At 36.6% G+C, this 25,653-nt stretch overlaps 2 protein-coding genes across 2 annotated transcripts in view; one reads left to right on the top strand and one right to left on the bottom strand.

The window, feature by feature from the left end:
- EXOC5 (exocyst complex component 5) overlaps window positions 1-2,829 on the bottom strand; it is a 64,825-nt gene extending 61,996 nt beyond the window's left edge. Inside the window, exon 1 of the mRNA XM_023231298.3 lies at window positions 2,443-2,829. Within this exon, the coding sequence (XP_023087066.1) occupies window positions 2,443-2,469 (27 nt within the window). The 5' untranslated portion in view covers window positions 2,470-2,829. The remainder of the gene's footprint in view (window positions 1-2,442) is intronic.
- Window positions 2,686-25,280, top strand: AP5M1 (adaptor related protein complex 5 subunit mu 1). Its single transcript, XM_023231311.3, has 8 exons — window positions 2,686-3,215; window positions 8,080-8,725; window positions 13,932-14,159; window positions 15,780-15,919; window positions 16,624-16,709; window positions 16,804-16,922; window positions 21,389-21,485; window positions 24,011-25,280. Exons 1-8 carry the CDS (start codon window positions 3,142-3,144, stop codon window positions 24,091-24,093), a joined length of 1,473 nt encoding a protein of 490 aa, XP_023087079.1. The 5' UTR covers window positions 2,686-3,141; the 3' UTR covers window positions 24,094-25,280.
- Window positions 25,281-25,653: the final 373 nt, after the last annotated feature.

The raw sequence follows: 25,653 nt of genomic DNA, 5'->3' as shown, positions 1-25,653 counted from the left end.
GCGAGGTGGCGGGCGCCTGTAGTCCCATCTACTCCGGAGGCTGAGGCAGGAGAATGGCCTGAACCCGGGAGGCGGAGCTTGCAGTGAGCTGAGATCCGGCCACTGCACTCCAGCCCAGGAGACACAGCAAGACTCCGTCTCAAAAAAAAAAAAAAAAAAAAAAAGAAAGGGAAGCAGGGGAAAAAGATACTTCCTTTGACTTGTACTACAATCTAGATGCTATGGCAGTAGCTACAGGAAACTGAGCAGTGACAAGATTTGTTTTTCCTCTTCCCTCCAACGCCAAGACATCAACTTTTCACTTGGGGATGAAAACTTACTCAAGAGTAGAGTCCACTGTAGGGCTGGATTCATAGCAGTACCAGAAAAAATAAATGCACTTCTTAATTATAACTACTAAAATTATAACTATTATGCTTTTAATTTTGACGAAGCAACAAGCTACACATAGTCAAGAAAAAAGTCACATAAGTTTTACGATCTATAAATATGTTTAAATTTGTTCTAAAAACCCTCTGGCCTAAGGGTAGTCTAAGGGCTACTGTCTCTATTATCACTGAATCTTACTGGCTACTATGTAACTAGAGTCACTAAATTATGTTAAATCCTAATCTGGTTTAACTACTCAACCTAATGGCAGGACCCCAGAAAGCAAAATATGTATTTCCCCACCTCCTCCCCTTCCCCACCAGGAGAGGGAGAAAAAAAAAATCAAACATATTTCCAAATAAGTTACCAAAATAATGCGGTCAAATATTTAAATAAAAATATACATAAGATGGTCCAAGGTACAACTGGAACTGGATTAACTCAAAGGATAATGTCTTATGAACTGTATGACAACATATATAATAGTTTTCTGTTAAGACCTGGCTTGTCAGCAAATACATTAATTGAAGATGTTATACAACTTCATCGTGTTCTCCCTCTATAAGATGTGAAAAATAAAACAAGGAACCACAGCACTACTTAGTACCCAAGGACACAGTAAAAGTTCCTAGCAGGAAAAGCATCTCCCCGATCTTGTGTCAATAAACAGATGGCACAATTTTGGAATTACAGAAATTAATGTAGCTTATCTCCGAACACTTGACTGAGAAAATACAGTATCTCTGAAGTCTTTCTTGTAATTACGATCCTTCATTCACAAATTACTGTCTTATTACAACTTATAACAATAACACATATTATTCCTCAAAAAAAGCACTATCTATCCGAAAGCTGACTGATATGCAAAATATAGTAACAATAACAAATGTAAAGTTCCATTTATTAAAACTGTGGCATTCAAATTGTAAGCCACAGAAACTACTGAATCTTAGGCAGAAAAAGGATACCATTTTCACTTATGGAGACGTTCCCTATTGTAGATTACCGTCTTCTCAATTATTACACTTTTGTTATTCAATGTGAAATACAAGCACACACACACAAAAGGGGTCTTTCTTTCCTTTTTATGTGTTTTCATTTATTTCACAAAAGGAGATGCTTTATAAGTTTCATTGTTTTGTAGTCCCATTAGTTTTCCTATTCTATTATCTCAAGCTTTTATCACAGCTTCTTACAACAGACTTCACGAAGTTAAATTTTAAGGTTTAGATACTGAAAACGCTCGAGGAAAGACAGTATTCTCACTATTACGTATTAAGGATTCTCTAGCTTGCAGTTAGGTGATTTTCTAATACACGTAAATGAATATAATACACTTAAGGTGCATTATATATATGAAACGAAGTGTTCGTTTTATAGTGTTCATTTTGGTTTTATTTTATAATACACGTAAATGCTTTCAGTATATTATTATGTATTATACGAAATAAAGTGTTCACTTGAATTTTGCCTCCCTTCAGTCGAAAGAGATAAGTAGGCCTTTATTGTACAAAAAAAAAAAAAAAAAAAATTGTCCCAGCCTTTTCAAATGTAAGGTTAAACTGGCAGGCCTATGAATGCCACCTGCAGCCTTACTATGGAATAATTATTCAAAACGAGAAGCCCCCAAGCGTCACGATCTTAAGTGGCTTCCTGCTATTATTCCCGCAAGAATCCCAGCGACAAGACTCGCCCAACCTAAGGCTCCTGGCTCTCTTTCCTCGTCCTGAGTCAGCCCTTCCCACTACTCATCCCGAGTAGACATCTTCCAACACCCGAATCTTCCAGACTCCCCCTCTTGCCCCCACAGAGAAAACCAACCCTCCTCCCTTCGGGCACCCGGCTTCCCCTCTCGGCCGACCGGTCGCCCAACCCACCTCGGCCCCAAGCACCCCTCCCCCATTTCACGCTCCGCCCGCGCTAACACGGAGCTGCCACCCCAACCCTTCAGTTTCGCATCTCTCTCCCGAGTGCTCCTCCTGGGTAGCCAGCAAACGCCCGCTCCTCGGCCCGCCCACCTAGCTGCCTGCAAACCCCGAGCCTGCCACTCCCTGAAGAGCCGCCGGGGCCCACCTCGAAGAGCTCGGCCGTGGTAGCCATCCCGGCCGGCTGAGAGGCTCGCCCCGCACTGGATGCCGTCTCCGCTTCACATGCTGCGCCTCAGAGGCGCGGCGCACAGGTCTCCGCTCGGCTCGCCAACCCTGGCTCCGGGCCGCCGCGGGCTCCCCCACTCCCCACAGATCCCAGGCGGGGCGGGAGAGCTGCCATGAAGCGAAGCCGCAAACGCCTGTCAGCTGCCTCCCGGCGCCACCCGCGCTGCTCCCATTGTCACCGCCTCATACGCCGGAAGTGGAACTGCGCGCGCCCCGGAGGTTGTCGGGAGGGGCCAGCGAAGAAAACGAGCGGCGGGCGATCCGAAAAGAGGCTCGACGCTATGGTATATGAGGAACTTTGATCCTTGCGGGCCACCATTCCGGAAGTGGAATTTAGAGGCAGGAAATACCGCAGCTGCAGGGGATAGGTGAATTTCTCAACGTTATAGGTTGGGGTTCTTAGAACTTTTTGTGGTGTGTATTGTGTATAGAGCGACTCAGAAATGTTAGTCACCTCACCTAAAAATAACCTCTCTGCTGAGCGCGACCGGTTTGTGGCGCAAGATGAGCCTCGGGGCTTCTGGTAAGAGTCCGTCTGAGAAAGCCGGTCTGCAGTGTTCCTCGGTGGCGACCTTAATTATAAGCTAATGCTTATAAGCTAATGCTTTACTGACTTACCATGGCGCAGCGGGCAGTGTGGCTCATAAGTCACGAACCGGGAACTCCACTTTGTGGCACCGTGAGATTCTCCAGGTAAATGCAAATCTGAATCCTGATCGATGAAGTAGCATAGTTTTGTGGTGCTTCGTGGCCCAGGTTTGCCACGAATAGCTGCGTGACCTTGGGCTAGCCAGTTAACAGACCTCTGTTTCGTCTGTTAAATGGAGATTTTAATAGTCCTACCTTACAGTGTTGTGAGAATTGAGTTGATGATTCGTACATATTAAGTATTACGGTGTATGTTTAGTGTTAGTATTGGATTTTAAAATGACCTCCGTCTGCTTAGGATTACAATGGAGATGGCTAAGGGAAACGTAGAAAATTTACTGAGCACTAAACATGTTTCAGATTTTTCAACATGCATTGACAAAATCATTCAGGAACATTTTATTCTACTGAAAAATCCATGCTAAGTTACATCAGACTTTTTTTGTTGTTGTTATTATTGCTATTTTTCCGAAACGGAGTCTCGCTCTGTCCCCCAGACTGGAGTGCAGTGGCGCGATCTCGGCTCACTGCAAGCTCCGCCTCCCGGGTTCACGCCTTTCTCCTGCCTCAGCCTCCCGAGTAGCTGGGACTACAGGCGCCCGCCACCACGCCCAGTTAATTTTTTGTATTTTTAGTAGAGACGGAGTTTCGCCATGTTAGCCAGGATGGTCTCGATCTCCTGACCTCGTGATCCACCCGCCTCAGCCTCCCAAAGTGCTGGGATTACAGGCGTGAGCCACCGTGCCCGACCCAGACTTTTATTTTTATCCTGTGAATTTGTGTCATTGGTAGAAATCATCTGTTTACAGTTCCTAATTGTTGAAGAAAATAGAAACAAAAAAATTAATTCACTTTTTCATATATTGTGTTAAAAATATTGATTTTTTACACATTGTAAAAAATCAATGTGTAAAAGTGGGACATTGATCTGGTCCCACTTTTAGAATTTGCCGTGTGTAATCAAAATAGCTCTGTTAAGAGAATTATACAGTAACTCATTGTAAAATGTTGGTGGCAATCGACTGGATCTGTTCACCTTTTTTCTCTGGCCATTGATAGTTCTTTTTTGTCACAATTCGTTCTTCCCTGAAGAAAGCTTATAGTGAAGTAGCACCATAGTAGAATTGAGATCGAGGCAGAAAAAAAAATGATTGTAATTTTAAATGAAAATTGGTTGGCAATGAGGATATGAAAAATTCCTTCTTTGCAACCTAAACAGTTTTTGTTCCTGAGGGCATCAGAGTTGGAGTTTACCATTTCCCCGCAGGATTTCTGGCTGACACTAACCCCAACATTTGTTGTTGGACCTCAAATACAGGAGATTATATATATTCTTTAGTACATACTTTACCAGGAGCATCAGTCCATCCAAAGTATCTCTCATTTTACTTTGGTTACATATTCCCTTTGGTTACCTATTTCTAACTGCCGTTCCCCTCCCCTTGACAGGTAGCTCTTACGTCTTGGATGTTACCCTTTTTCATTGTATGCATTTTTCAAATTACATAATTAAATGTGCTTTAGACTTCACTTCCTAATGTTACATTTGTCAGATTTCTCAGCACTATTTTAAAGAAACATCCATGATACTTTGTGTTCATCTAAGGCAGCTTGCCCAATAGAATTCTTTATGATGATGGAAAGGAGAAATGTTCTTAATTTGTACTGGCTAGTACTGTAGCCACTAGCCACAAGTACCTATTGAGCTTTTGAACTGCAGCTAGCATAACTGAGGAACTCAATTGTTACTTTTGGATAATGTTAATTTTTATTTAAGTTTAAATAGCCACATGTGGGTAGTTCTACTGTGTTGGACAGTGCAAATCTAGGCCATTGTTTTTTCTTGCTCTGTAGTACTCCGTGGTTCACATCCTACACATTTTACCTATCCCCTTTCCCTAGTGACGACCTCTCCCAAATTTGCCTCCAGAGAACACTGCCAAAGTATGCATCCTCAAATTGGTCCATGGGGCATGTCTATGCCGATTTTGACTAAAGACTGCCAAATAATCTGCACTTTCACCCACCTACGCACTCACCAGCAGCAAGGAGGAGTTCCTATATCTCCATTCTTTCCTAACATTTAATTTTTGCCAGTAAAGGACATCTTATTTTTGTTTGCATTTCTGTGTGTAATAATGATTGTTAGTCCTTTAAGTTTCCTTTACTGTGAATTGCCTGTACATGTCTTTTTTTCTTTCGAAGTTGCTTATTTTTTCCTCTGAATTTGTAGGAGTTTGTTTTATATTCTTGATATTAGTCCTATGTCATTTTTAGAAAGTACTGATATTTTCTTTAATTTTACCATTGTCAATTAACTTTATGTTTCCCTTGATTAAACAGAAATCACTAATTTTGATGCAATCGAAGTAGTCGCTTTTGGGAATTTGTTGAAGCTTTTTCTTACCCATATTTCCCAAAAATATCTTCCTACAGTATCTTCTCTTAACTTTATAATTTCATCTGTTACATTTAGGTCTTTAACCCATATGTAGTCCATCTTTGGATATGGCATTAAGTAGGAATCCCATTTCGTTTTTCTCTGTACTGTGGATCAGTTTTTCTGACACCATCTTTTAAGCAGTATGTCATGTCTTCATTAATTTGTGAGGCTATTGGTAATGTTAGTTATGTCTCCTCATATAAATGTTGGTTTGTCTCAGTTCTAGTACTTTGTCTTTCTTGTGCCAATAACATATCTGTTGCTTTTGTAGCTTACCTTAATATCTCATAGAGGTAAACTTTTTACTGCTTAAAAAAATAAGTTTCTTAAATCCTAGTTTTCAGAATGACTTTTAATTATGCTCAGGATATTATTTCAGAATAAAAAGTCAGATAGGTCTGGATGGGCTTTTCAATACATTTATGGAGGTAGCAAGTTGGGTTCAAATAATTTAATTCTGTATCATTGAATGACTTAGTTAAATTTTATTATATTTTCAGTTTTCTAACCTCTTGGGGCAGGTGTTAGAGCTACACAGATATGCACTGACATGTTATAAGTGTCAATAAGTGGCCAATATTTAAGATTTAAGAAGGCAAATGATATTTTCTCTATCTAAGTACTTATTTCCCATAACAAAACTTGGTTAAGATTCTGGTTTAAAGGTTTCCTTTCCAGATAATAATAGCATCCAGTTATATCTGGCTTAGGTCAGTATCATATCCCATAATTGGTAGACCCATTTAAGCTTTGAATCCTGTTTTAGAAAAAGCATATAATAAATTAGAAATGATAGGTTGAGTCATCCAACAAAATATTCATTGAACACATATTGAGACATTGTATAGGGTCCCAGATTAACTTATCTTCACAGTCAGTTGTGAAGTTTTTATACTTAAGAACTTTAATTATCCTCTAGAAAATTAGATAATAAGAGATTGGACTACAGTTTAGTCCAGAGAGCTCTACTATTCATATGCAGAGATTTAGATAAATAAATGGCATTAACCTGCCATGCCATGTCATTACTGGTGTGCTACCTTTACTGGTGTGCTACTGTGTGATTCTTCCCCTTTCTCAATCAAGAAAATGCATCAGAATGTAAGTGAGATTTACCTACACATGGGTAACTGCTTTTGAGTTTTTTTGGTTGGTTGGTGGTTTTTTTTTGTTTGTTTGTTTTGAGATGGAGTCTCACTCTGTTGCCCAGGCTGGAGTGCAGTGGCAAGATCTCGGCCCAGCTCACTGCAACCTCCACCTCCCAGGTTCAAGATTCTCCTGCCTCAGCCTCCCAAGTAGCTGGGATCACAGGCATGCACCACCACACCCAGCTAATTTGTGTATTTTTAGTAAAGACAGGGTTTCACCATGTTAGCCAGGCTGGTCTCAAACTCCTGCCCTCAAGTGATCTGCCCACCTCAGCCTCCCGAAGTGCTGGGTGAGCCATTGCACTCAGCCTACATATAGATAACTTTGAATACGTTCTTATATTTTTTTTAAATATTAGTAAACATCAATATTTTTTAGCAAAAACTGTTTTAGCCAGGTATGTTTTTGACTCTTGGTAAAAACTGCTGATTTATTGCCACCCTTTTATTTACAAACAAGAAGATAGGCTAAGGGAAGTTAAGTGATTTACTCAAAAGTTAACAGCTGATAAATGACATTGTTCTGGACTTTGGAGTGGAGATAGAAGGAATGAGGAAAAGTACATATTTTGGAACTGAGAAACTGTGATCTAACAGATTTCTGTAAATAAGCAAAAACATCTTCTGTTTCCAACCAAAGAAAAGATAAATTAGTAACTGCTTACTGTTCAACTCAGCACATGCAAAAACATTCTGATTTTATTCTTTTTTATTACCTAAAAGTATCTTCCAGGGCCATAGAGATAAACCATTATTACTAAAATGATCTTCCTTGTTTTTGTAGGGATTGGCAAGAAGACTCAGGGTACCTGTCATTCACCATAGGTTGAGTAGAATAGAACATTCCTTTTAAAATTGTACCATCTCAACTAATGAATCCAAAATTGTGGAGGGTTAAATTGAACCACTTTGTTAGTCCTGCTGTAGCTATTAAGACAGAATCAGAAGAAAAAAAAGTTCTTATAGATGCCTAAAATGGTTCAAGTATATACTCCTTGCTGACCAAGATGATATCTGAGTGGCTGAGAGACAAGGATTTTGAATTAGAATCATGTACTCTACCTAAACTAAATAACTAAATTGAATTAAGCATTTTCAATAACGAATTATATACCAAATATGGAAGTTATTCTAATAATAACTTAATGGGCATTATAATTTTTTGGTTGTTGGCATTTGTGGTTGTGTGTATGGATTTGTTTCTCATGTATTTTATTATTGTTACTGTTTGCCTTATATTTGGGAGTTTTTAAAAAATTCTTTCATCTTGGTTTTACTTGGAAGAATCACTTATAATGCTTCTGTTTCCATAATGCAGGCGATATCCAACTGTTGAAAAACGAGCCAGAGTCTTCAATGGAGCAAGTTATGTGCCTATTCCTGAAGATGGTCCCTTTCTTAAAGCACTGCTCTTTGAACTTAGATTATTGGATGATGATAAAGACTTTGTTGAGAGTCGTGATAGCTGTTCACGCATCAATAAAACATCCATTTATGGACTCTTGATAGGAGGTGAAGAACTCTGGCCAGTTGTTGCTTTTCTGAAGAATGACATTATATATGCTTGTGTTCCACTAGTTGAACAAACTCTGTCCCCTCGTCCGCCATTAATTAGTGTTAGTGGAGTTTCACAAGGCTTTGAATTTCTTTTTGGGATACAGGATTTTCTTTATTCAGGTCAAAAAAATGACTCTGAGCTAAATACAAAATTGAGCCAGTTGCCTGACTTGCTTCTGCAGGCTTGTCCATTTGGCACTTTATTAGATGCCAACTTACAGAATTCATTAGATAATACCAATTTTGCATCTGTGACTCAGCCACAAAAACAGCCAGCTTGGAAAACTGGAACGTACAAAGGAAAACCACAAGTTTCTATTTCTATCACTGAAAAGGTAAAATCCATGCAGTATGATAAACAGGGTGTAGCAGATACATGGCAAGTTGTTGGAACAGTGACTTGCAAGGTGAGATTTTTCTCTGGTATTTGCTTTATTGTTTTATTTAACATATGGAGAAAGTTAAATTTGCTAGTTGTGTTTTAAATAACATTTTTTATTTTCATCTTAGGCAGCAGTTGTTAATTGGGAGAGTCATGTAAAATTTTATGTTGTCTTTTTGTATTCCTTACCAATTATATTAGTTATCTGTGGCTATGTAAAGAATTGTCTCATTGTCCCCAAAATAGACATTTATTATTTTCATAGTTTCTGTGGGGAAAGTCTACACTGGGAACTTTCAGTGTAGAGTCACTCATGAAGTTGCAGTCAGGTTTTCAGTTGAGACTATAGGCATCTGAAGGTCTGACTGAGGCTGGAAGATCTGCTTGCAAGATGACTCACTCACATGGCTAACAAGTTGGTCCTAGTTATTGGAGGAAGGCCTTAGTTCCTTTCCACATGGACTTCTCAACTGGCTGCTTAAGTGTCCTCACACTTGGTGACTGGCTTCCCTCAGACCAGATGATCTGCGAGAGAGAGAGAGGAGAGAGAGAGACAGACAGCCAGGCAGAAGCGATTATTTTTATTACCTAGCCTGGGAGGTTACACTTCCACTACTTTCTGTTCAGTAGAAGCAGGTCATTAAGTGGTCCATATTCAAGGGGCATGGAATTAAGCTCCACCTATGAAAAGAATAACATCAAATAACTTCAGAACATACTTTAAAGTCACCACTCCTATTTTCCATTTTCTTTAGGGGGTGAAATTGACATCTCTGACATATCTAAAATTATATTGAAGGACTCTTACTTAAATAAGTCATTAGATTAATACTGGGTTCTCTGTAGAAATAGAAAATAGGAGAAGACAATGGAAATAACAATACAGTTAGTGGTGATTAATGCCATGTTGAATAATGATTGAAAATAAAATCCTCCAGGTAAACTTTCTACAAGTTTATATTAATAGTATTCTCGTTTCTTTATTTTTCTTTCTTCCTTTATTCCCTGCAGTTACATATATTTTTTTATATGTCAAATTTAATGTGTGGCTGTGTATAAATCTGATAGATAAAACTAGAGTTCAAGAGCAGAGAATTAGAACAGTCCTGACAGAAATATTGGGTCTATCTTTTCTTTTTTTATCCTATTTAACGTTAAAGTTATGTAAAAGTTTTTGTGCCTATTTTAAACTCATATCTATCATGGTCAAAAATACACTCCAGTTACTCACTTTCTTAGAAATAACTATTGTAAATGGCTCCAAAATTGAGGTGTTCATGGAGTATGTCATTCTTAAGTTTTAAAGTAGTTGAATCTTTTTTCTCATAAGTTCAATGAAATGAAAATAGAAAAATAGGGCCCGACGCAGTGGCTCACCCCTATAACCCAGCACTTCGGGAGGCCAAGGCAGGCAAATCATTTGAGGTCAGGAGTTTGAGACCAGCCTGACCAACATGGCGAAACCCTTTCTCTACTGAAAATGCAAAAATTAGCCAGGCGTGATGGAGCACGCCTATAATCCCAGCTACTCAGGAGGCTGAGGCATGAGAATCGCTTGAACCTGGGAGGCAGAGGCTGCAGTGAGCCAAGATTGTGCCACTGCACTCCAGCCTGGGTGACAGAGGTAGACTCTGTCTTAAAAAAAATAAAATAGAAAAATTCACCAATTCTGTTTTTTTCCCATTTTGTTGCAATAAATAGGGAATATGTTATTTATGATATAATGCTAATTAATACCATGGTATTTAATGTCTCTGTTCATTGATAGGCTGACTGCAGTTTACTCTTAGGAGAATTTCAGATTGGTTCCTGCTCTTAGTCCTGATACAGATTATCATGATGGGCAATTTTCTTATTTAAAGAATGTTCTTAAGGGGAAAAAAAAGGGGGTATACCTTAACCTACATGCTAAATGTTTCTTTAAGGTTGTATGTACGTAATATAACTGTTAGCCAGACATTCTTTAAGTACTTCCGAAACTTACTGTTTAAAGGAATTTTATTGTGAAGCCCATTGTAAATGGAAATAATCATCTTCATTTTATCCTACTCTGGTAGAAAACCAGAGCCAAAGGCCAGTGGTCCAAAGTTCTAGACCTCATTCTTCCACTAACTTTCTGTATGTCTTTAGAAAGTTACACAATTTTGTGAATCTTTTCTCATTTTTAAAATGAGATAAACTCTTAGGTGCCTTTTTTTTTCTTTAATAACTTTTATTGCTAAAGTTGGGTTTACATATGCCAGATTGGTTTAAAGGGTAGTACACCAATTCCTTCTAGAATGGATGTTCTCATCCTATTGTAAATAACTGATGATCTGGTATTTTAAGTGCCCAGATTCATTGGCGGGTTCCATGATGGCTGATATTTCTCTGACCCTTTACAAATGTTAAGAGATTAAATTTACTAAGTATAAACTGAATATTATTAAATTATAATGGTATTTACTATTGATGTTTGCTTATTTTGTCTCCATAAATATCTATCAAAAACAAAACTACTTTTCATTTGTTCTTATTAGTTCACATATAGAAAATAGCAGATGGTTTGAAAGTTAAAACCCTACAATTTTATTTTTAAGTTTTAAAGTAAGATTATATGGCATATTTATTTTTAATGTGACTGACATTGTTGTAATTGTCACTGACAGACCTTATAAAGGCACTAATTGTATGTAGTACTCTTCGTAATGCCTGCCTGCTAAGTACTTACATTGTATAGCAGATACGTAATGAATTCCCACACATGTCAAATAGTAGATAAAACATTAAAAGTGAAACATTTCATATTAGAAATTGAAAACAAAAGTAGGTTTATAATTAGAAAAAGATAGCCACTCAGCAAACATTTTTTATTACTGTTTTCTATGCATAGAAATGTGTCAGGCACTAGAGATACCAAGAAAAATGTAACGATTCTTGTTTCAAAGAATTTAAAGCTTGAAAAGAGAAATGGACCAGATACCTGTAGATAGTGGACAGTTAATGCATGGTGCAATCTATGTATATGATAGTGCATTAAGAGCTAAGTGTTATGCTTTCAGAGTTCACTAACTCTTAAAATAATGTGTAGTTCTGGTGAAACAGAAGATACCAATAATTCTTATGGGGCTCAGTTGGTCAGTTTGATCCAGGCTTTAATAGAGGTGAATTTCAAGAGAGAGGTACAAAGACCCTGACTACCTACACAAACACAAGTAAAGTATGTCAGTCTGGTTGGGCCAGAAGAAGCCACTATAAGATTTATGGGAGTAAAGATGTTTAACATAGAAATTAGGGCTTATTCAAGAAGCACTGAGGAAATAAGTCTTTGATCCTCTAGCTATAGCCTTTCAGAAACAGTCACTGAGGAGATAGTCAAATCAAAAGTTCACAAAGAAGTCTGAGAAACTGCCATGTCTGTCTGTTAATGACCTCACAGAGGAAATTCAAGGAAAGGTCCACAGAAGTGTAGCATCTGGCCACTTTGGCCTTGAAGTAGGAGTTCACGGACAGGTTTGAGAAGCTGACCTATCTGGCTTCAAGGAACTTTCAAGAAAAGTTACTTCCTTTTCTCTTTTCCCTTGTGAATCTCTCATGAGTACCTCTCATTGGCAAACTAACCCAGACTACATAGGGAAGAAGATCCTGGGCTTCTCTACATAGCAAAGGTAGGCTGTAGAGGTGATACAGAGTGTAAGACTTCACAGAGAGCGTCAAATGAGCTAAGATATGAAGAATGAAAGCATTTACAGGGAGAAAACATTGCAGCTGGGAAGGAATAGCACATGCAAAGGTGCATTTGGAGGTATAAGACAGTATGGTTTATTTAGGAAAATGCAAGAATCCAATATGACTACATGTAAGTTGCAGGGTAGAAAATTATTAAGGAGGTAGATTAAAAAACAACCCCATTAAAAAGTGGGCAAAAGGCATGTACAGACACTTGCCAAAAGAAGACCTACATGCAGCCAACAAACAAGCTCAACATCACTGATCATTTGAGAAATGCAAATCAAAACCACAATGAGATACCATCCAACACCAGTCAGAATGGCTATTATTAAAAAGTTAAAAAACAACAGGTGCTCACAAGATTGCAGAGAAAAAGGAACACTTTTACGGTGTTGGTAAGAGTGTAAATTAGTTTAACCATCGTGGAAGACTGTGGCAATTCCTCGAAGACATTGAGGCAGAAATACCATTTGACCCAGATATTCCATTATTGGGTATATACCCAAAGAAACATAAATCATTCTGCTATGAAGATACATACACATGTATGTTCATTGCAGCACTATTCACAATAGTAAAGACATGGAATCAACATAAGTGCCTATCAATGATAGACTGAATAAAGAAAATGTGGTACATATACACCATGGAATACTGTGCAGCCATAAAAAGGAACGAGATCATGTCCTTTGCACGGACATGGATGGAGTTAGAAATCATTATTCTCAGCAAACTAATGCAGGAACAGAAAACCAAACACCACATGTTCTCACTTATAAGTGGGAGCTGAATGACGAGACCACACGGTCACGGTGGGGGAACGACCACACTGGGGCCTGTCAGTTGGGGAGGTTAGGGGAGGGAGAGCATCAGGAAGAACAGCAAATGGATGCTGGGCTTAATACCTAGGTGATGGGATGATCTGTGCAACAAAACACCATGGTACACGTTTACCTAGGTAACTAACCTGCACATCCTGCACATGTACCCCAAAACTTAAAAGTTGAAGGAAAATAAAAAGGAGGTAGATAAGAGCCAAACAATGAAAGGCTTTACAAGTAATTCAGAATTGAAGTAGAATCACTGAAAGGATTTGAGCATGGAAAAAGTATAATAAAAATTATGTTTCATTAAGATAGCTCTGGCATGGAGAGCTAGGAGGATGGAGGATTAGAGGACTGATTATAGGAAAACAAGTCCAGAAATATTTAGTGAGCTGTGGCAGAAATTGTAAGGGCCCGTATTAATGTGGTTCAACAGGAATGGAGAAAATTCAGCAGATTTAAATTATCTTTGTAAGAGCTTTAGAGATAAGCAGTGGAGTCTATGAGGGCCCTCCTGGTCTCTGGCTTGGGTGTGTAAGAACATGATAAAACCATTAATAAGAACACAGAAAGCAAAGAGAACAATACCTAGAGAAAAGTGAGTTAATTGGGGAAAATGACTGATAAATTTTGAGAAGCCTGAAACAGACATTTGCTTCTGAGATTTTGGTGATAATCTTTCTGTTTGCATTTCAGTGTGATTTGGAAGGAATCATGCCAAATGTTACCATCAGCTTGAATCTCCCTACCAATGGATCTCCACTTCAAGATATTCTAGTTCATCCTTGTGTAACTTCTCTTGACTCTGCAATTCTGACTTCTAGTAGTATTGATGCAATGGATGACTCTGCATTTAGTGGGCCTTACAAATTTCCATTCACTCCACCTTTAGAGTTATTCAACTTATGCTACTACACTTCCCAGGTAAACAACGCTAGAATAGTTGAGAGTTTGCTGATCTTTATATTCATAAATACTATTGATAAGTAAATGATTCATACTCTTGGTATGAGAACTTAGAAAAAGTTCTATTTATCAGACAATAATTGATGAATGAAGATGAAGATTTAGGCCAGGCACCGTGGCTCATGCCTGTAATCCCAGCACTTTGGGAGGCTGAGGTGGGTGGATCACTTGAGGTCAGGAGTTCAAGGCCAGCCTGCCAACATGGTGAAACCTTGTCTCTACTAAAAATACAAAAAGTTAGCCAGGCATGGTGTCGTGTGCCTGTAGTCCCACCTACTTGGGCGGCTGAGGCAGGAGAATCGCTTGAACCCAGGTGGCGGAGGTTGCAGTGAGCCAAGATTGCACCAGTGCACTCCAGCCTGGGCAACAGAGCAAGACTCCATCTCAAAAAAAAAAAAAAAAGATTCACTTCTTTGAATGAGATGCCTCTTATCTTTGGTGTTGGTAACTACTTGTAAATAGCTTTTAAAATAATTGAATTTTTTTTTTTAATGTTCACGGTCATGGGATAGATTTTGGTATGATTTAGTAGTGGTTTTAACCATGAACATAATAAAATACCCCTCATCGCAGGCAACCTGAATTACAAATATATATTATTTTTCATATCTATTTATTTATTGAATAACTGTGTGTTAGACATTGTCCTAAGCACGTTACATGTATTTTCTCTAGTACTGTAGTACTGGTAACAACCTTTAATTAGACATTATCCCCATTTTACAGCTCAGGAGAGTCACAAAGAAGTGAAATGACTTGCACCAGGTCTATAGTTGATAAATGGCACTGCCTGGATTTGAACCCCAATTTTTCAGACTCCCAAACCTCTTTTCTACTACACCATTTATCTCTTGTCCTAGTTGTGGATGAGTAGGTTAGAAAAACCTACTCAAGCTAGCTTAAGTAGAGCGAATTTATTTTGAGAATGCAATAGGCAGTCTCATTGCCATTTAAGAACAAGAAAAGAAGCAGACACAGTTCTTACTAGGACTGGAACCAGAAAATTAATATCAGCCTGTAGTCAAGGTCCACCTTGTCTGTCACATGTCTGCTTCTCAGTCTCCTCTTTCAGCTGGCTTTCTCTGCTTACACATGACCTTACAGCTCTAGGGCTTGCACTGTATAAGTAGTCTTTCTGTGTCTTACTTCACATGTACCAGAAATAATGGTTGGCTCACCCCAGCCTACAAGTTGTTTCCTTCAGTCAGTTATTGATGACCAACCAAGTAAGTTACTGCTGAATAAGGGGATTGGAGAACTCATGGGATTCAATTGGAGCAACAGAGCTGTGGGCAGATTGGCAGTGCCTGCTGCATGCCTACTGCATACCGTATGCTGCAGGTCAGAGAACATGGAGACGGGGAACCTGGATGAGCAAGTATAGGAACAAGAATGCATTGTACACCTTTGTAAAGCACTTTTCTCATCTCTGAAAACAGAAAGAGAGAAGAATCCCTATCCTTATAACAAATATAGATTCATCATTGCTATTACTAAAACAACTTGGAATCTCTAAGTCATTAAAAGTAACTCTTCTCAGTTACTGAGAATTATATAGACATTTATGTTTCTTTTTAGGTCCCTGTCCCACCAATTTTGGGATTTTATCAAATGAAGGAGGAAGAAGTACAACTAAGAATAACCATTAATTTAAAACTTCACGAAAGTGTAAAAAATAATTTTGAATTCTGTGAAGCTCATATACCTTTTTACAATAGGTAGGAATAAAATCTGTATTGCCATAATTTCTGTCTTCCTTAATACATTCCCACTGCTCCACACTAAATTGTCTTTCTCTTTTACCTTATTTTTAAGGTCTGAATAATTTTATTCTATTCAAATGAATGCTGATTTTCATGATATAGTCATAAAAATAATCTGTTTCCCTTTAAATATGCCTTTACCTTTCTAGTAAAACTTACTAGTAAATTATACACTTAAACCAATGTAGCTTCCTCAGGAATTATTTTTCTACTGGATTTATTTCTAGCGATTTTTCCATATACAAGTCAAACCAAACTGTCAACAACCTGGTGAATTAGCCAATTATAATATTACTTTATTATCAGTTCTACTTTTAAATTTATTCTGCAGCACAGTTTTTTGTCAAAGTATATCTACATATGTAGTAAAATCATAGTCTTAATGTTATGGCAACCCATGTGACTGTATTAATACATTTTGTATGATTTCATAGTTGTCTTAAGGACTAATAATGAAATACACATCATCACCAAAAATGTTTATGTGTGTTTTGTTGTTTTTCAAGATTTAATATTCATTATTTTTTCTATTCTGCAAACTTGAATACAGATCTGCTTTTATGCTGTCCTTGTATTAAGTAACAGTGGCCAAGTTTGACTTAGATCTCAAAACTGTTATATCTGTGATCTTTTTCTATTTTGTCCCTTTCTTTTTAAAGAGGTCCAATTACACATTTGGAATACAAAACTAGTTTTGGCCAGCTCGAAGTATTTCGAGAGAAAAGCTTATTGATCTGGATTATTGGTGAGCAAGTTTTGTTTATTGATTTCTTTTTTCTTTTCATTTACTGTAGAATCTACTTGATTTAGAATAGTTGATTGGTATATTTGTGTTTTAGGCCAGAAGTTCCCAAAATCAATGGAAATTAGTCTTTCTGGAACTGTAACTTTTGGAGCCAAGAGCCATGAGAAGCAGCCATTTGACCCAATTTGTATTGGAGAAACAGCATATTTAAAGGTAAACATATTTATATGGCTTACTACAGTGGAGCCCTTCCTTTGTTTTTTTGTTTTGTTTTTTCTTTTTTTTGGGGGGACAGAGTCTCGCTCTGTTGCCCAGGCTGGAGTGCGGTGGCCGGATCTCAGCTCACTGCAAGCTCCGCCTCCTGGGTTTACGCCATTCTCCTGTCTCAGCCTCCTGAGTAGCTGGGACTACAGGCGCCCACCACCTCACCTGGCTAGTTTTTTGTATTTTTTTTAGTAGAGACGGGGTTTCACCGTGTTAGCCAGGATGGTCTCGATCTCCTGACCTTGTGATCTGCCCGTCTCGGCCTCCCAAAGTGCTGGGATTACAGGCTTGAGCCACCGCGCCTGGCCTCCTTTGTTTATAAATTGCGTATTTCTAGTTGATTTTTAATGTTTTCTACCAATTGTTTTAGAATTCTATTCTTTTTGTCTGGGATAAGTTCTCTTTTGGATTTTTGATTTTTTGTTGTTGTTTAGTATTAGTCACTTCTATTTCACTTAATACTTGAACATTTTAAAAAGCCAGGCATAGAGGCAGGGTGTCTGTAGTCCCAGCTACTGGGGAGACTGAGGTGGGAGGATCACTCAAGCCCAGGAGTTCAAGGTTACAGTGAGCTAAATTGTGCCACTGCACCGCAACCTGGACAAGAGAATGCAACCAGATCTCTTTTAAACAAGGGTTTTTTGTGTTTTTTTTAAAGGGAACCAGCTAACCTAAATACCCCAACTCAGTCTAATTCTACTCAGCTATTGGTTATCAAATTTGAGATTTGGGCCAGGCATGGTGACTCCCACCTGTAATCCCAGCACTTTGGGAGGCCAAGGCAGGTGAATCGCTTGACCCCAGGAGTTCAAGACCAGCCTGGCCAGCATGGTGAGACCCCACCTCTACAAAAAATAGAAAAATCAGCTAGGCATGGTGGTGCACACCTTTAGTCACAGCTTTTTGGGAGGTTCAGGAGAATCACCTAAGCCTGGGGAGTTCAAGGCTGCGGTGAGTCATGATAATGCCACTGCATTCCGACCTGGCTGATAGAGTAAGACTGTCTCAAAAAAAAAAAAAAAAAAAAAATTGAGATTTGTGTTCAAAAAATAGAAGATGTAGTCCTTGCCCTCCAGGAATTTTTCAGTGTTGCACATCAACAATTTATCAGTGCTAACAGCTTTGATATTTCAAGAAAAAGGTGCTACAGCTGAAGTTATTGTGGAAAGCTTTACAGGGGAGGTGAAGTTTAAGCCAAACTCTGAGGCCTAGATATGCATGAATATGAAGACTTGAAGACTGACTAACAATTGTTTAGATAAAGAAGTTACTTAGAAGAGTAAAGAAGGATAAACAAGGCATGCTTAGAAACCAGTGCTAAAAATAGTAGTACTATAAGAGACTGGATATATAATTTAGATTAAGATTATGGAGTGTTTGAATCTGACTTTTATTACTTTGGTTGATGGTGTACTTTTTTAAGTAGGGGAGTAGTCTTTCACAAGTGATACTTTATGAATGTTAATCTGGAATGGATGTAAGGAAGGTGAGTAAAAAAACTAGAGACAAGCCATTCTATAACATATTAATATTCCATATGAAAGGGTAATATTATAATAAGTTAATAATGCTGAGTTAGTGTAGTGTCAACAGAAAGAGAAAAGAAGGGAGAAGGGAGAAAAATGAAGGGATGCTGTAAAAGCTGTGATGAAAGTAAAGCCTCGACTACTAATTAAATACAGAGACAAGAAATGGTGTTCAAAGGTAGTATTGTTCAAAAAAAAAAGGAACTTAAACCAAACTTGACGCTTTTTAAGAGGGTAGAGACATGTGAATCTCATTCGTTCATTGTTTTATTCCAAATATCTAGTCCAGGACCTAGCACATAAATATTTGCTGAATGGATGAATATACCTAAATTATTGATATGGAGAAAAATGGGAAGAAATGGGTTTCATATCATATTTTTGGCTGGTAATAGCACTATAGCCCATTGTAAATGTTCGGTGGGTAGCTAAAAATCTAAAGCTTGATTCGTAAGAGAAGGCTCAGCTGTATATAAGCATTTAGGAATTATCCACAGAGAAGAAATGGTTGAGGCAGTGGAAATAACAGAAAAAGATAAAATAATACAGGAAGATTCAGAAGAACAAGTGAGGGAATTGAAGGAGTGATTAGAAAGGTAACAAGAAAACCTAAATAAAATGTATTAAAGAAATCAAGAGAAATACAGGCAATTAGGGGAAGTGGTAGTGAAGTCAGAAGTATACTGGTGATAATTCATTTCTTCTATCTTGGCTTCACTCGTGTCCAGAAGCTTTGTTTCAAGGATTATTATAAAAATTCCTACTTCAAATTTTTATGTTTTGGACAAATATCTGAAGTGATCATCCTCCACTGTAATGCATAACTCCTGCACGTGGGCAGAATTACTGTTTTTCTATAAAATTAAGAATGTTAATTAGTAGAAATAAATATATAAATTCAGTCTTTTGGTTTCAGTCACAAAGCTTCCTCCTTAGCATTTCTCTGGTGCTGTAAAAGTAATCTCAGTTTTAATGTTCTATTTAATCTAGATATCATTTAAAACAACCTTAGGAATAAAAGACTACCCATTGGGTGCAGTGTACACTGCTCAGGCGATGGGTGCACCAACATCTCAGAAATAACCACAAAAAATTTATCCCTGTAATCAAACACCACCTGTTCCCCAAAAACCTGTTAAAATAAAAATTCACTTGAAACCAAAAAATAACAAAGCAATCTGAAAGGAAATTTGCATGTGGCTACATGTTACTTGTGGGTTACACTTTAATTTTTGTTGTCATTTTACAGTGTTCAAGAAACATTTGCTTATAGGATTTCTGACTTTGTGAAGTTAAAGACACTAATTTAGGTTTAAAACCTTGCAATATCAAATGATTTTCTTGGTATTGGAAAATTATGTCCATCCTTTGATCAGTGCTCAAAAATGCTTATCAGTTTTCCACTTGATTAACTTTCTAATAAAGTTTCAAAAAAAAAAAAAAATTCCTACTTCAGATACCTTTCGGAAAAAAATGTGGAATGTTACCACACATTGTTATGTCCTTCAAGGGTAGGAATTACGATTTTTCTATTCATTCCTATCACCAACCATTTATATTCACATTGAAAGCATGTAGCACATATTTTTGTTGACTGAATGATCTAAGTGTGTTTTACAGATTTCAGTTGTATGGATATCAGTCTGGTCATAACTTATAACTATACTTAATGTTGTATTGAGAATTATACCAGCATTGAGAATTATACAAAAAAAAACAAGCAAAAACCCTTTATTATCAGAGATAATTTGAGTTGCAACAGGAAAAAAAAATTGCTGAGAAGGTCTGAAAATTACATTCTAAATCACATATTATGCATGTGATCAGTTAGTTTGGTAATTAATAGAGAAAGTTAGGAAATGGGAGAAATTTTCTGGGAATAGAGATAGGAGAAAAAATATAAAAAAAAATCAGGATGCTGCAAAAATCTGGAGCATTTAGCAGCAGAGATGAGGAGAATCACAGCAAAGGAGAACTGGAACTCCATGAAATGTAGATTTTTTTCATAGGTCATGTGAATGTCATTGTAACTTAGGGGCACCCTGGCCACTGCACTGCAACCTGGACAACAGAGTGTGCTATGTTTTCAGAGAAGGTACTGATGATTCACTCTCTTACAGCACAGTGTAATAGTTGGTATTTGTAGTGATAGCCCCACATTGTCGATGAAATCCAGGAATTATGGAGTATGTTTTAGAAAGCTTTTCTAGGTAAGGGAAAAGGTAATTCCTAAGCTTAGTTCTGTAAAAGGTAAATTTCACTCTTCTGGAAAATTAAGTCGTACAGCTCATTCCCCCTAAACACAAGATAAACTGATGTTTCTGTTTTCATAATTACATTATATTTTGCTAGAAGGTTTATACTTTCTTGCCTGTAAAAGACTTGTGATCTAGAATATATCATAACCACATAGCCCTAGGGATAGAAGAGAAAATACGGCATACAAGACAGCAGCACAGTGGGAGACAGCACCAGCTTTTAGAGTCGGTGTGGTCTGAGTTCAGATGCCAGCTCTGCTGCTTATGTGCTGGGATACCAGTTGCTTCCATCTTTGAACCTCAGTTCACTCAGCATACCTTGCAGTATGGATTAGAGCTGTTAGTGAAGTGCATATTGTGTGTTAAGTACTTCATAATGACAGCCTTACAAAGAAATGGCCTAAGGCAAAGGGAAACAAAATTGTGTGTGTGTTTCTGTATACATATGTGTGCACACACACATGCACACACCCACAATTCAAGTTTAAAACTTCTGTATTAGACTTTTTATTTTATTTTGTTTGTCAACTGTGTAAAATAAATTCCCTAAAACTGGGTCAAGGGAAAAAATGTAACCATCCTTTTTACCAAATAATCACCTTAATTTGTTATATTTCTCTCTTCTTTCTAGCTTCATTTTAGGATCTTAGATTACACACTCACTGGGTGTTACGCAGATCAGCATTCAGTTCAAGTTTTTGCATCAGGAAAACCAAAAATAAGTGCATGTAAGTTATACAGCTTCAAACTAACTTAAGGGAACTAAAATGGTGTTTGCAGTTATTACCTAAGGTAAAATTTGAATGTAACAGAACTTAGAGATAATAGAATAATCCCAATTTATAAAATCTGGACTGATCCTACCCCACATAACTGTTTGTATACTTTACACTGCCCTCTGTCTTCTTGTTTATAAAGTGGTCTGGATGAGCAAAGGTTGGGATAGAGGTGAACTTTAGTATAAAATTTGATTTGTTTTTCTCTGGTTATTTTATTCAGAGATGGTTCACAGAAACTGTGGTGTTGAACAGACAGGACTTAAACCTGGCTCAGCCATTTCATTAGCTGTATAACTTTGGGCAAATTAGTGAACTTCTTGAAGTTTTAATTTTCTTGTCTATAAAATGGAAATAATAGTGCGATTTGCCTCAGGCTTGTTATGAGGTTTAAATAAGATTATATTGACTCAGTATTATACTTAGCATATAGTATGGATTTAGTAGATACTAGAGATGGTTCTTATTTAAAACTTTTAAATATCTTTAGCAAATGTTGCAATCAATAAGCGTTATTTAGCACCTTCTCTATTCTATCAATAAGAAGACAATAAAAAAGACGTTTCCTGATTTTAGTATGTTTAATGGTTGGTAAAGTATAGATCTATATGTGTGTACACACACACACAAAACATGTGAAAATATAATGAGACAAAAAACAATTTATAAATGAATCAAAATTATTTAATTCAGATCAAATAGAAATATGTAACATAGAATAGTAGCTAAAATGAGGTGGAGTTACCTAAACTTAAGCAAAACCTTTTTGCCTCAGGGAGAACAAAGCTGTTATATATGTGGACAAGAATGATCCCAATTTACACACTTTTTTTTATTATAGTTAGATTAATATTTCTTAAACTAAGGATTAGGGTTCCTAAACCTCTTAGGTTTCCTAAAACCTAAGAGGAAAGGACTCTCCATGGACATTTCAGGAGAATTAGAGAACTTAGAACTACAGAATTGTAAGCAGCTACTGTGCATGACAATATAACTTCTATGTAGTATAACCAGAGTAAACCAGTATTCTTTACTTCCCTAGGCTTGCCCTGTGTTTTCTCTTACATCATTTTTTTGTTGTATATATGGGAGACTGAAAGCAAACAGACCAGTATTTTAGATTGTCTATGGGAAAATATTTTAATTTATTTATGTTAACTAAACATACTACAGTAATTTCCAGAGAGCATAATACAGGATGGGAATATACCTACTTCTTAATACAAAATATGTTGAATGAAAGAACTTATTTTAAATTAATATTACAACCCATCTTTTCTTCCTCTGTTAGTTTCAGAATGTGACTGCCAGTTTGTGCAATTATGTAAAACTTTATTTTGCCATCATCTTGACAATAAAATCTATTTTCAAAATATACAACTTAGTTTAAAAATAGTAATAATAATACTTTAATAATGGCTAATTTAATTAATTTAATAATAAATTTAAATAATAATGGCTAATAGTAATTTAAATAATAATGGCTAATATTTATTGCTTACTATATGCCAGGCAAAGTTCTAAGTGTTTTATGTATATTATCTCATTAATCATCACAGCACCCTATGTAAGTGTTGTTATCTCCATTTTACAGATGAGGACACTGATGGAACTGAGAGATTAGGGTCCCATAGCTAGCAAATGGCAGAACTGGGAGTCAGATACTCAAGCATTCTCGCTCTGGAACCTGTCCACTTAACAGTATGCTGTCTTGCCTCTCATTGTTACTGGGTTTGAGAACTTTGAAGAGAACAAAAAAGACAATATAGTCTATATTCTTTTCATTTATGAAGAAGGGCATGAAGAAGAAAGGTAGAAAAGGCTGAACTGGATATTTAATTATATTTAATCGGATATTTAATTATATATATATAAAGAATTTACATATGTAACTCCAAATGAACATTATTATCTCTTTACATATCAGAAAACTTCAGTTCAAATAGGTTGCCATTTTTGTAGGGTTTCAAAGCTATTTTTTAAAAGGCTTAAATTGATCAGAACTATAATAAGAAATCAGTGAAGCAAACCATTTAGAATGTTGCTAGGAAGTTGGGTGTTAATTTATATCTCTGACATTTTGGGTAAAGAATAGCAAGACCCAGAATCAGGGCCATCGTGATAAGGTTATAGAAGAGAAACCAATGAAAAAATTTTAATGTTTTTACAGTCAGAGTAATGGTCCATATGAAAAAGATTTTAGAGAAAATGTGAAGATAAAATTGGCAGATTTGGCATAAATGAGAGATATTTCATGTAAGGTCAAAGATGGATTGTTCAAATATTTAATGAGTCCATATTTGTAAAATGGTAAAAGTTATAATAAAGTCTTGATAATATCAAATTAAAATGAATATGTCAAAGTACTGCCTTGAAATAAGTGCATTCCACAATTTCAAAAAATCATGACTTTGCTCTCATTGAATTTTTGCTAAGATAAAATAGTCTTATCATTAATTTCTTTTTCTTTTCTTTAGACCGGAAACTAATTTCTTCTGATTATTACATCTGGAATTCTAAAGCCCCTGCTCCAGTAACATATGGATCATTATTACTGTAATAGTCTCATGTTTAAATGGGATTATATAATGATAACAGTTTGAAGGAAATCATAATCTTATATTTTTAATGTGGATGCATATAACCTGTGAGTGAAAAATCACTGAATGATTTAATTGTAAAAGTAGTCTTATTTAGTGTTTGTAGTCTGATAGAACTTGAAAGGATGTTTTAAAAGCTAATGTCTCCAATTTTGTTAACCTTTGATTTTATGCCAGTATAATTCAGAACATAGAAAAGTAATGATTCACTTGGGCTCATTTTAGACTAGTCCTGGGTCACCCTGCCACACTTGTTTCTTAGTGTTTCTGTGGCAGACATTGCTAATCAAGTATAGCCCTTTTCTGTACTGAGCGTTGGATAAAGGGTCAGGCTCCTTTTCAGTTCAGAGATTCAGGGTTGTAGATGATGTGCAATATAAAAACTATTTTCTCTTCCAAATCTAAGTACTAAGCTCCTAGTATAAGGTGTTGTTGCAAAATACCAGAGATCATGTTAGAAACAACTACATCTCTTCAAAAAACAGCCAACAGAGACAAAGGAAAAGTGTTTAAGTAGTAATCTGTTCTTCTTAATCAGAACTATCCTATTGACTAATAAAGAATCTGCATAATTCTACTTTTCTACTTAAGGTATGTAATCTCTGTTCTAGAGTTAGTTTTTAAGTAAGCTTGTTAATCTGCCACAATGACATTTTGCTTAGGATGTCAGTAGCCATATTAAGATGTGTGGAATAGCTTCAGAAGATGATCATAGTGTTTTGTAATCGTTTAATGTCTGCAGCTAAATTTTTAAAGGTAATTTAGATCTAATACTGCTCTTTCTGTGTCTTATTATGTTAAAATTAATGAATGAATTCTGGTAAAAATTCAAAAGGCACTCTGTGGGTAGAGAGTATCATTTAAGCTTATTTTAGTCACATGTAGTATATATCTCCTTAAAGCTGTCACTCTCACTTTCTTACCATTCTCTTGATTTCTTCAGAAACCATCTAATCATTATCTTTATTCTCTACTTACTTCTGCAATTATATGACATATTATGTTTTCAGAGCAGTTCATTGTCAAGTTGGACTTTAAGTGACCATTCAAGAAAAGATGAAATCTCACGAACCTCAAAACTTCATTCATGTCTTTTTACAGATTAGAAAAAAATATGCATTAAAGATTAATACTCAATTTGATAATATCTTGGGTTCTGTTTTTTAATGAGTCTTCTAAGGAAAAGCTTAGAAAATCTGCTAACTCCTCAAAAAAGAGCATGATAGTTTAAAGGGATAGTGCATATAAATTTAGGATTTGAAATATGATTTTTAAATTAAGGTCAGTCCTACTCATAAACTCATTTTCTGCAAAGCATTATCATGGCATAAGGTTCTATGTTCAAAATTATCCCAAGTAACAAAGAAGAAAGAATAACTGCCTGACCAGGACTTTAACTTGTTATTCTAGCTTAATCATAGATAATCAGCAGTGAAAACTTTCCTTTAGAAAGAAGAAAATATCATTCCCTGTAAGTTATTTGATCTCTCTTAAACTCAAATAAAGCTTAACATTTCACT

Source organism: Piliocolobus tephrosceles, chromosome 6, assembly GCF_002776525.5.
Source record: "Piliocolobus tephrosceles isolate RC106 chromosome 6, ASM277652v3, whole genome shotgun sequence".
In the NCBI taxonomy this organism is placed as follows: domain Eukaryota; kingdom Metazoa; phylum Chordata; class Mammalia; order Primates; family Cercopithecidae; genus Piliocolobus; species Piliocolobus tephrosceles.
This window is presented reverse-complemented; position numbering and strand designations above follow the sequence as displayed.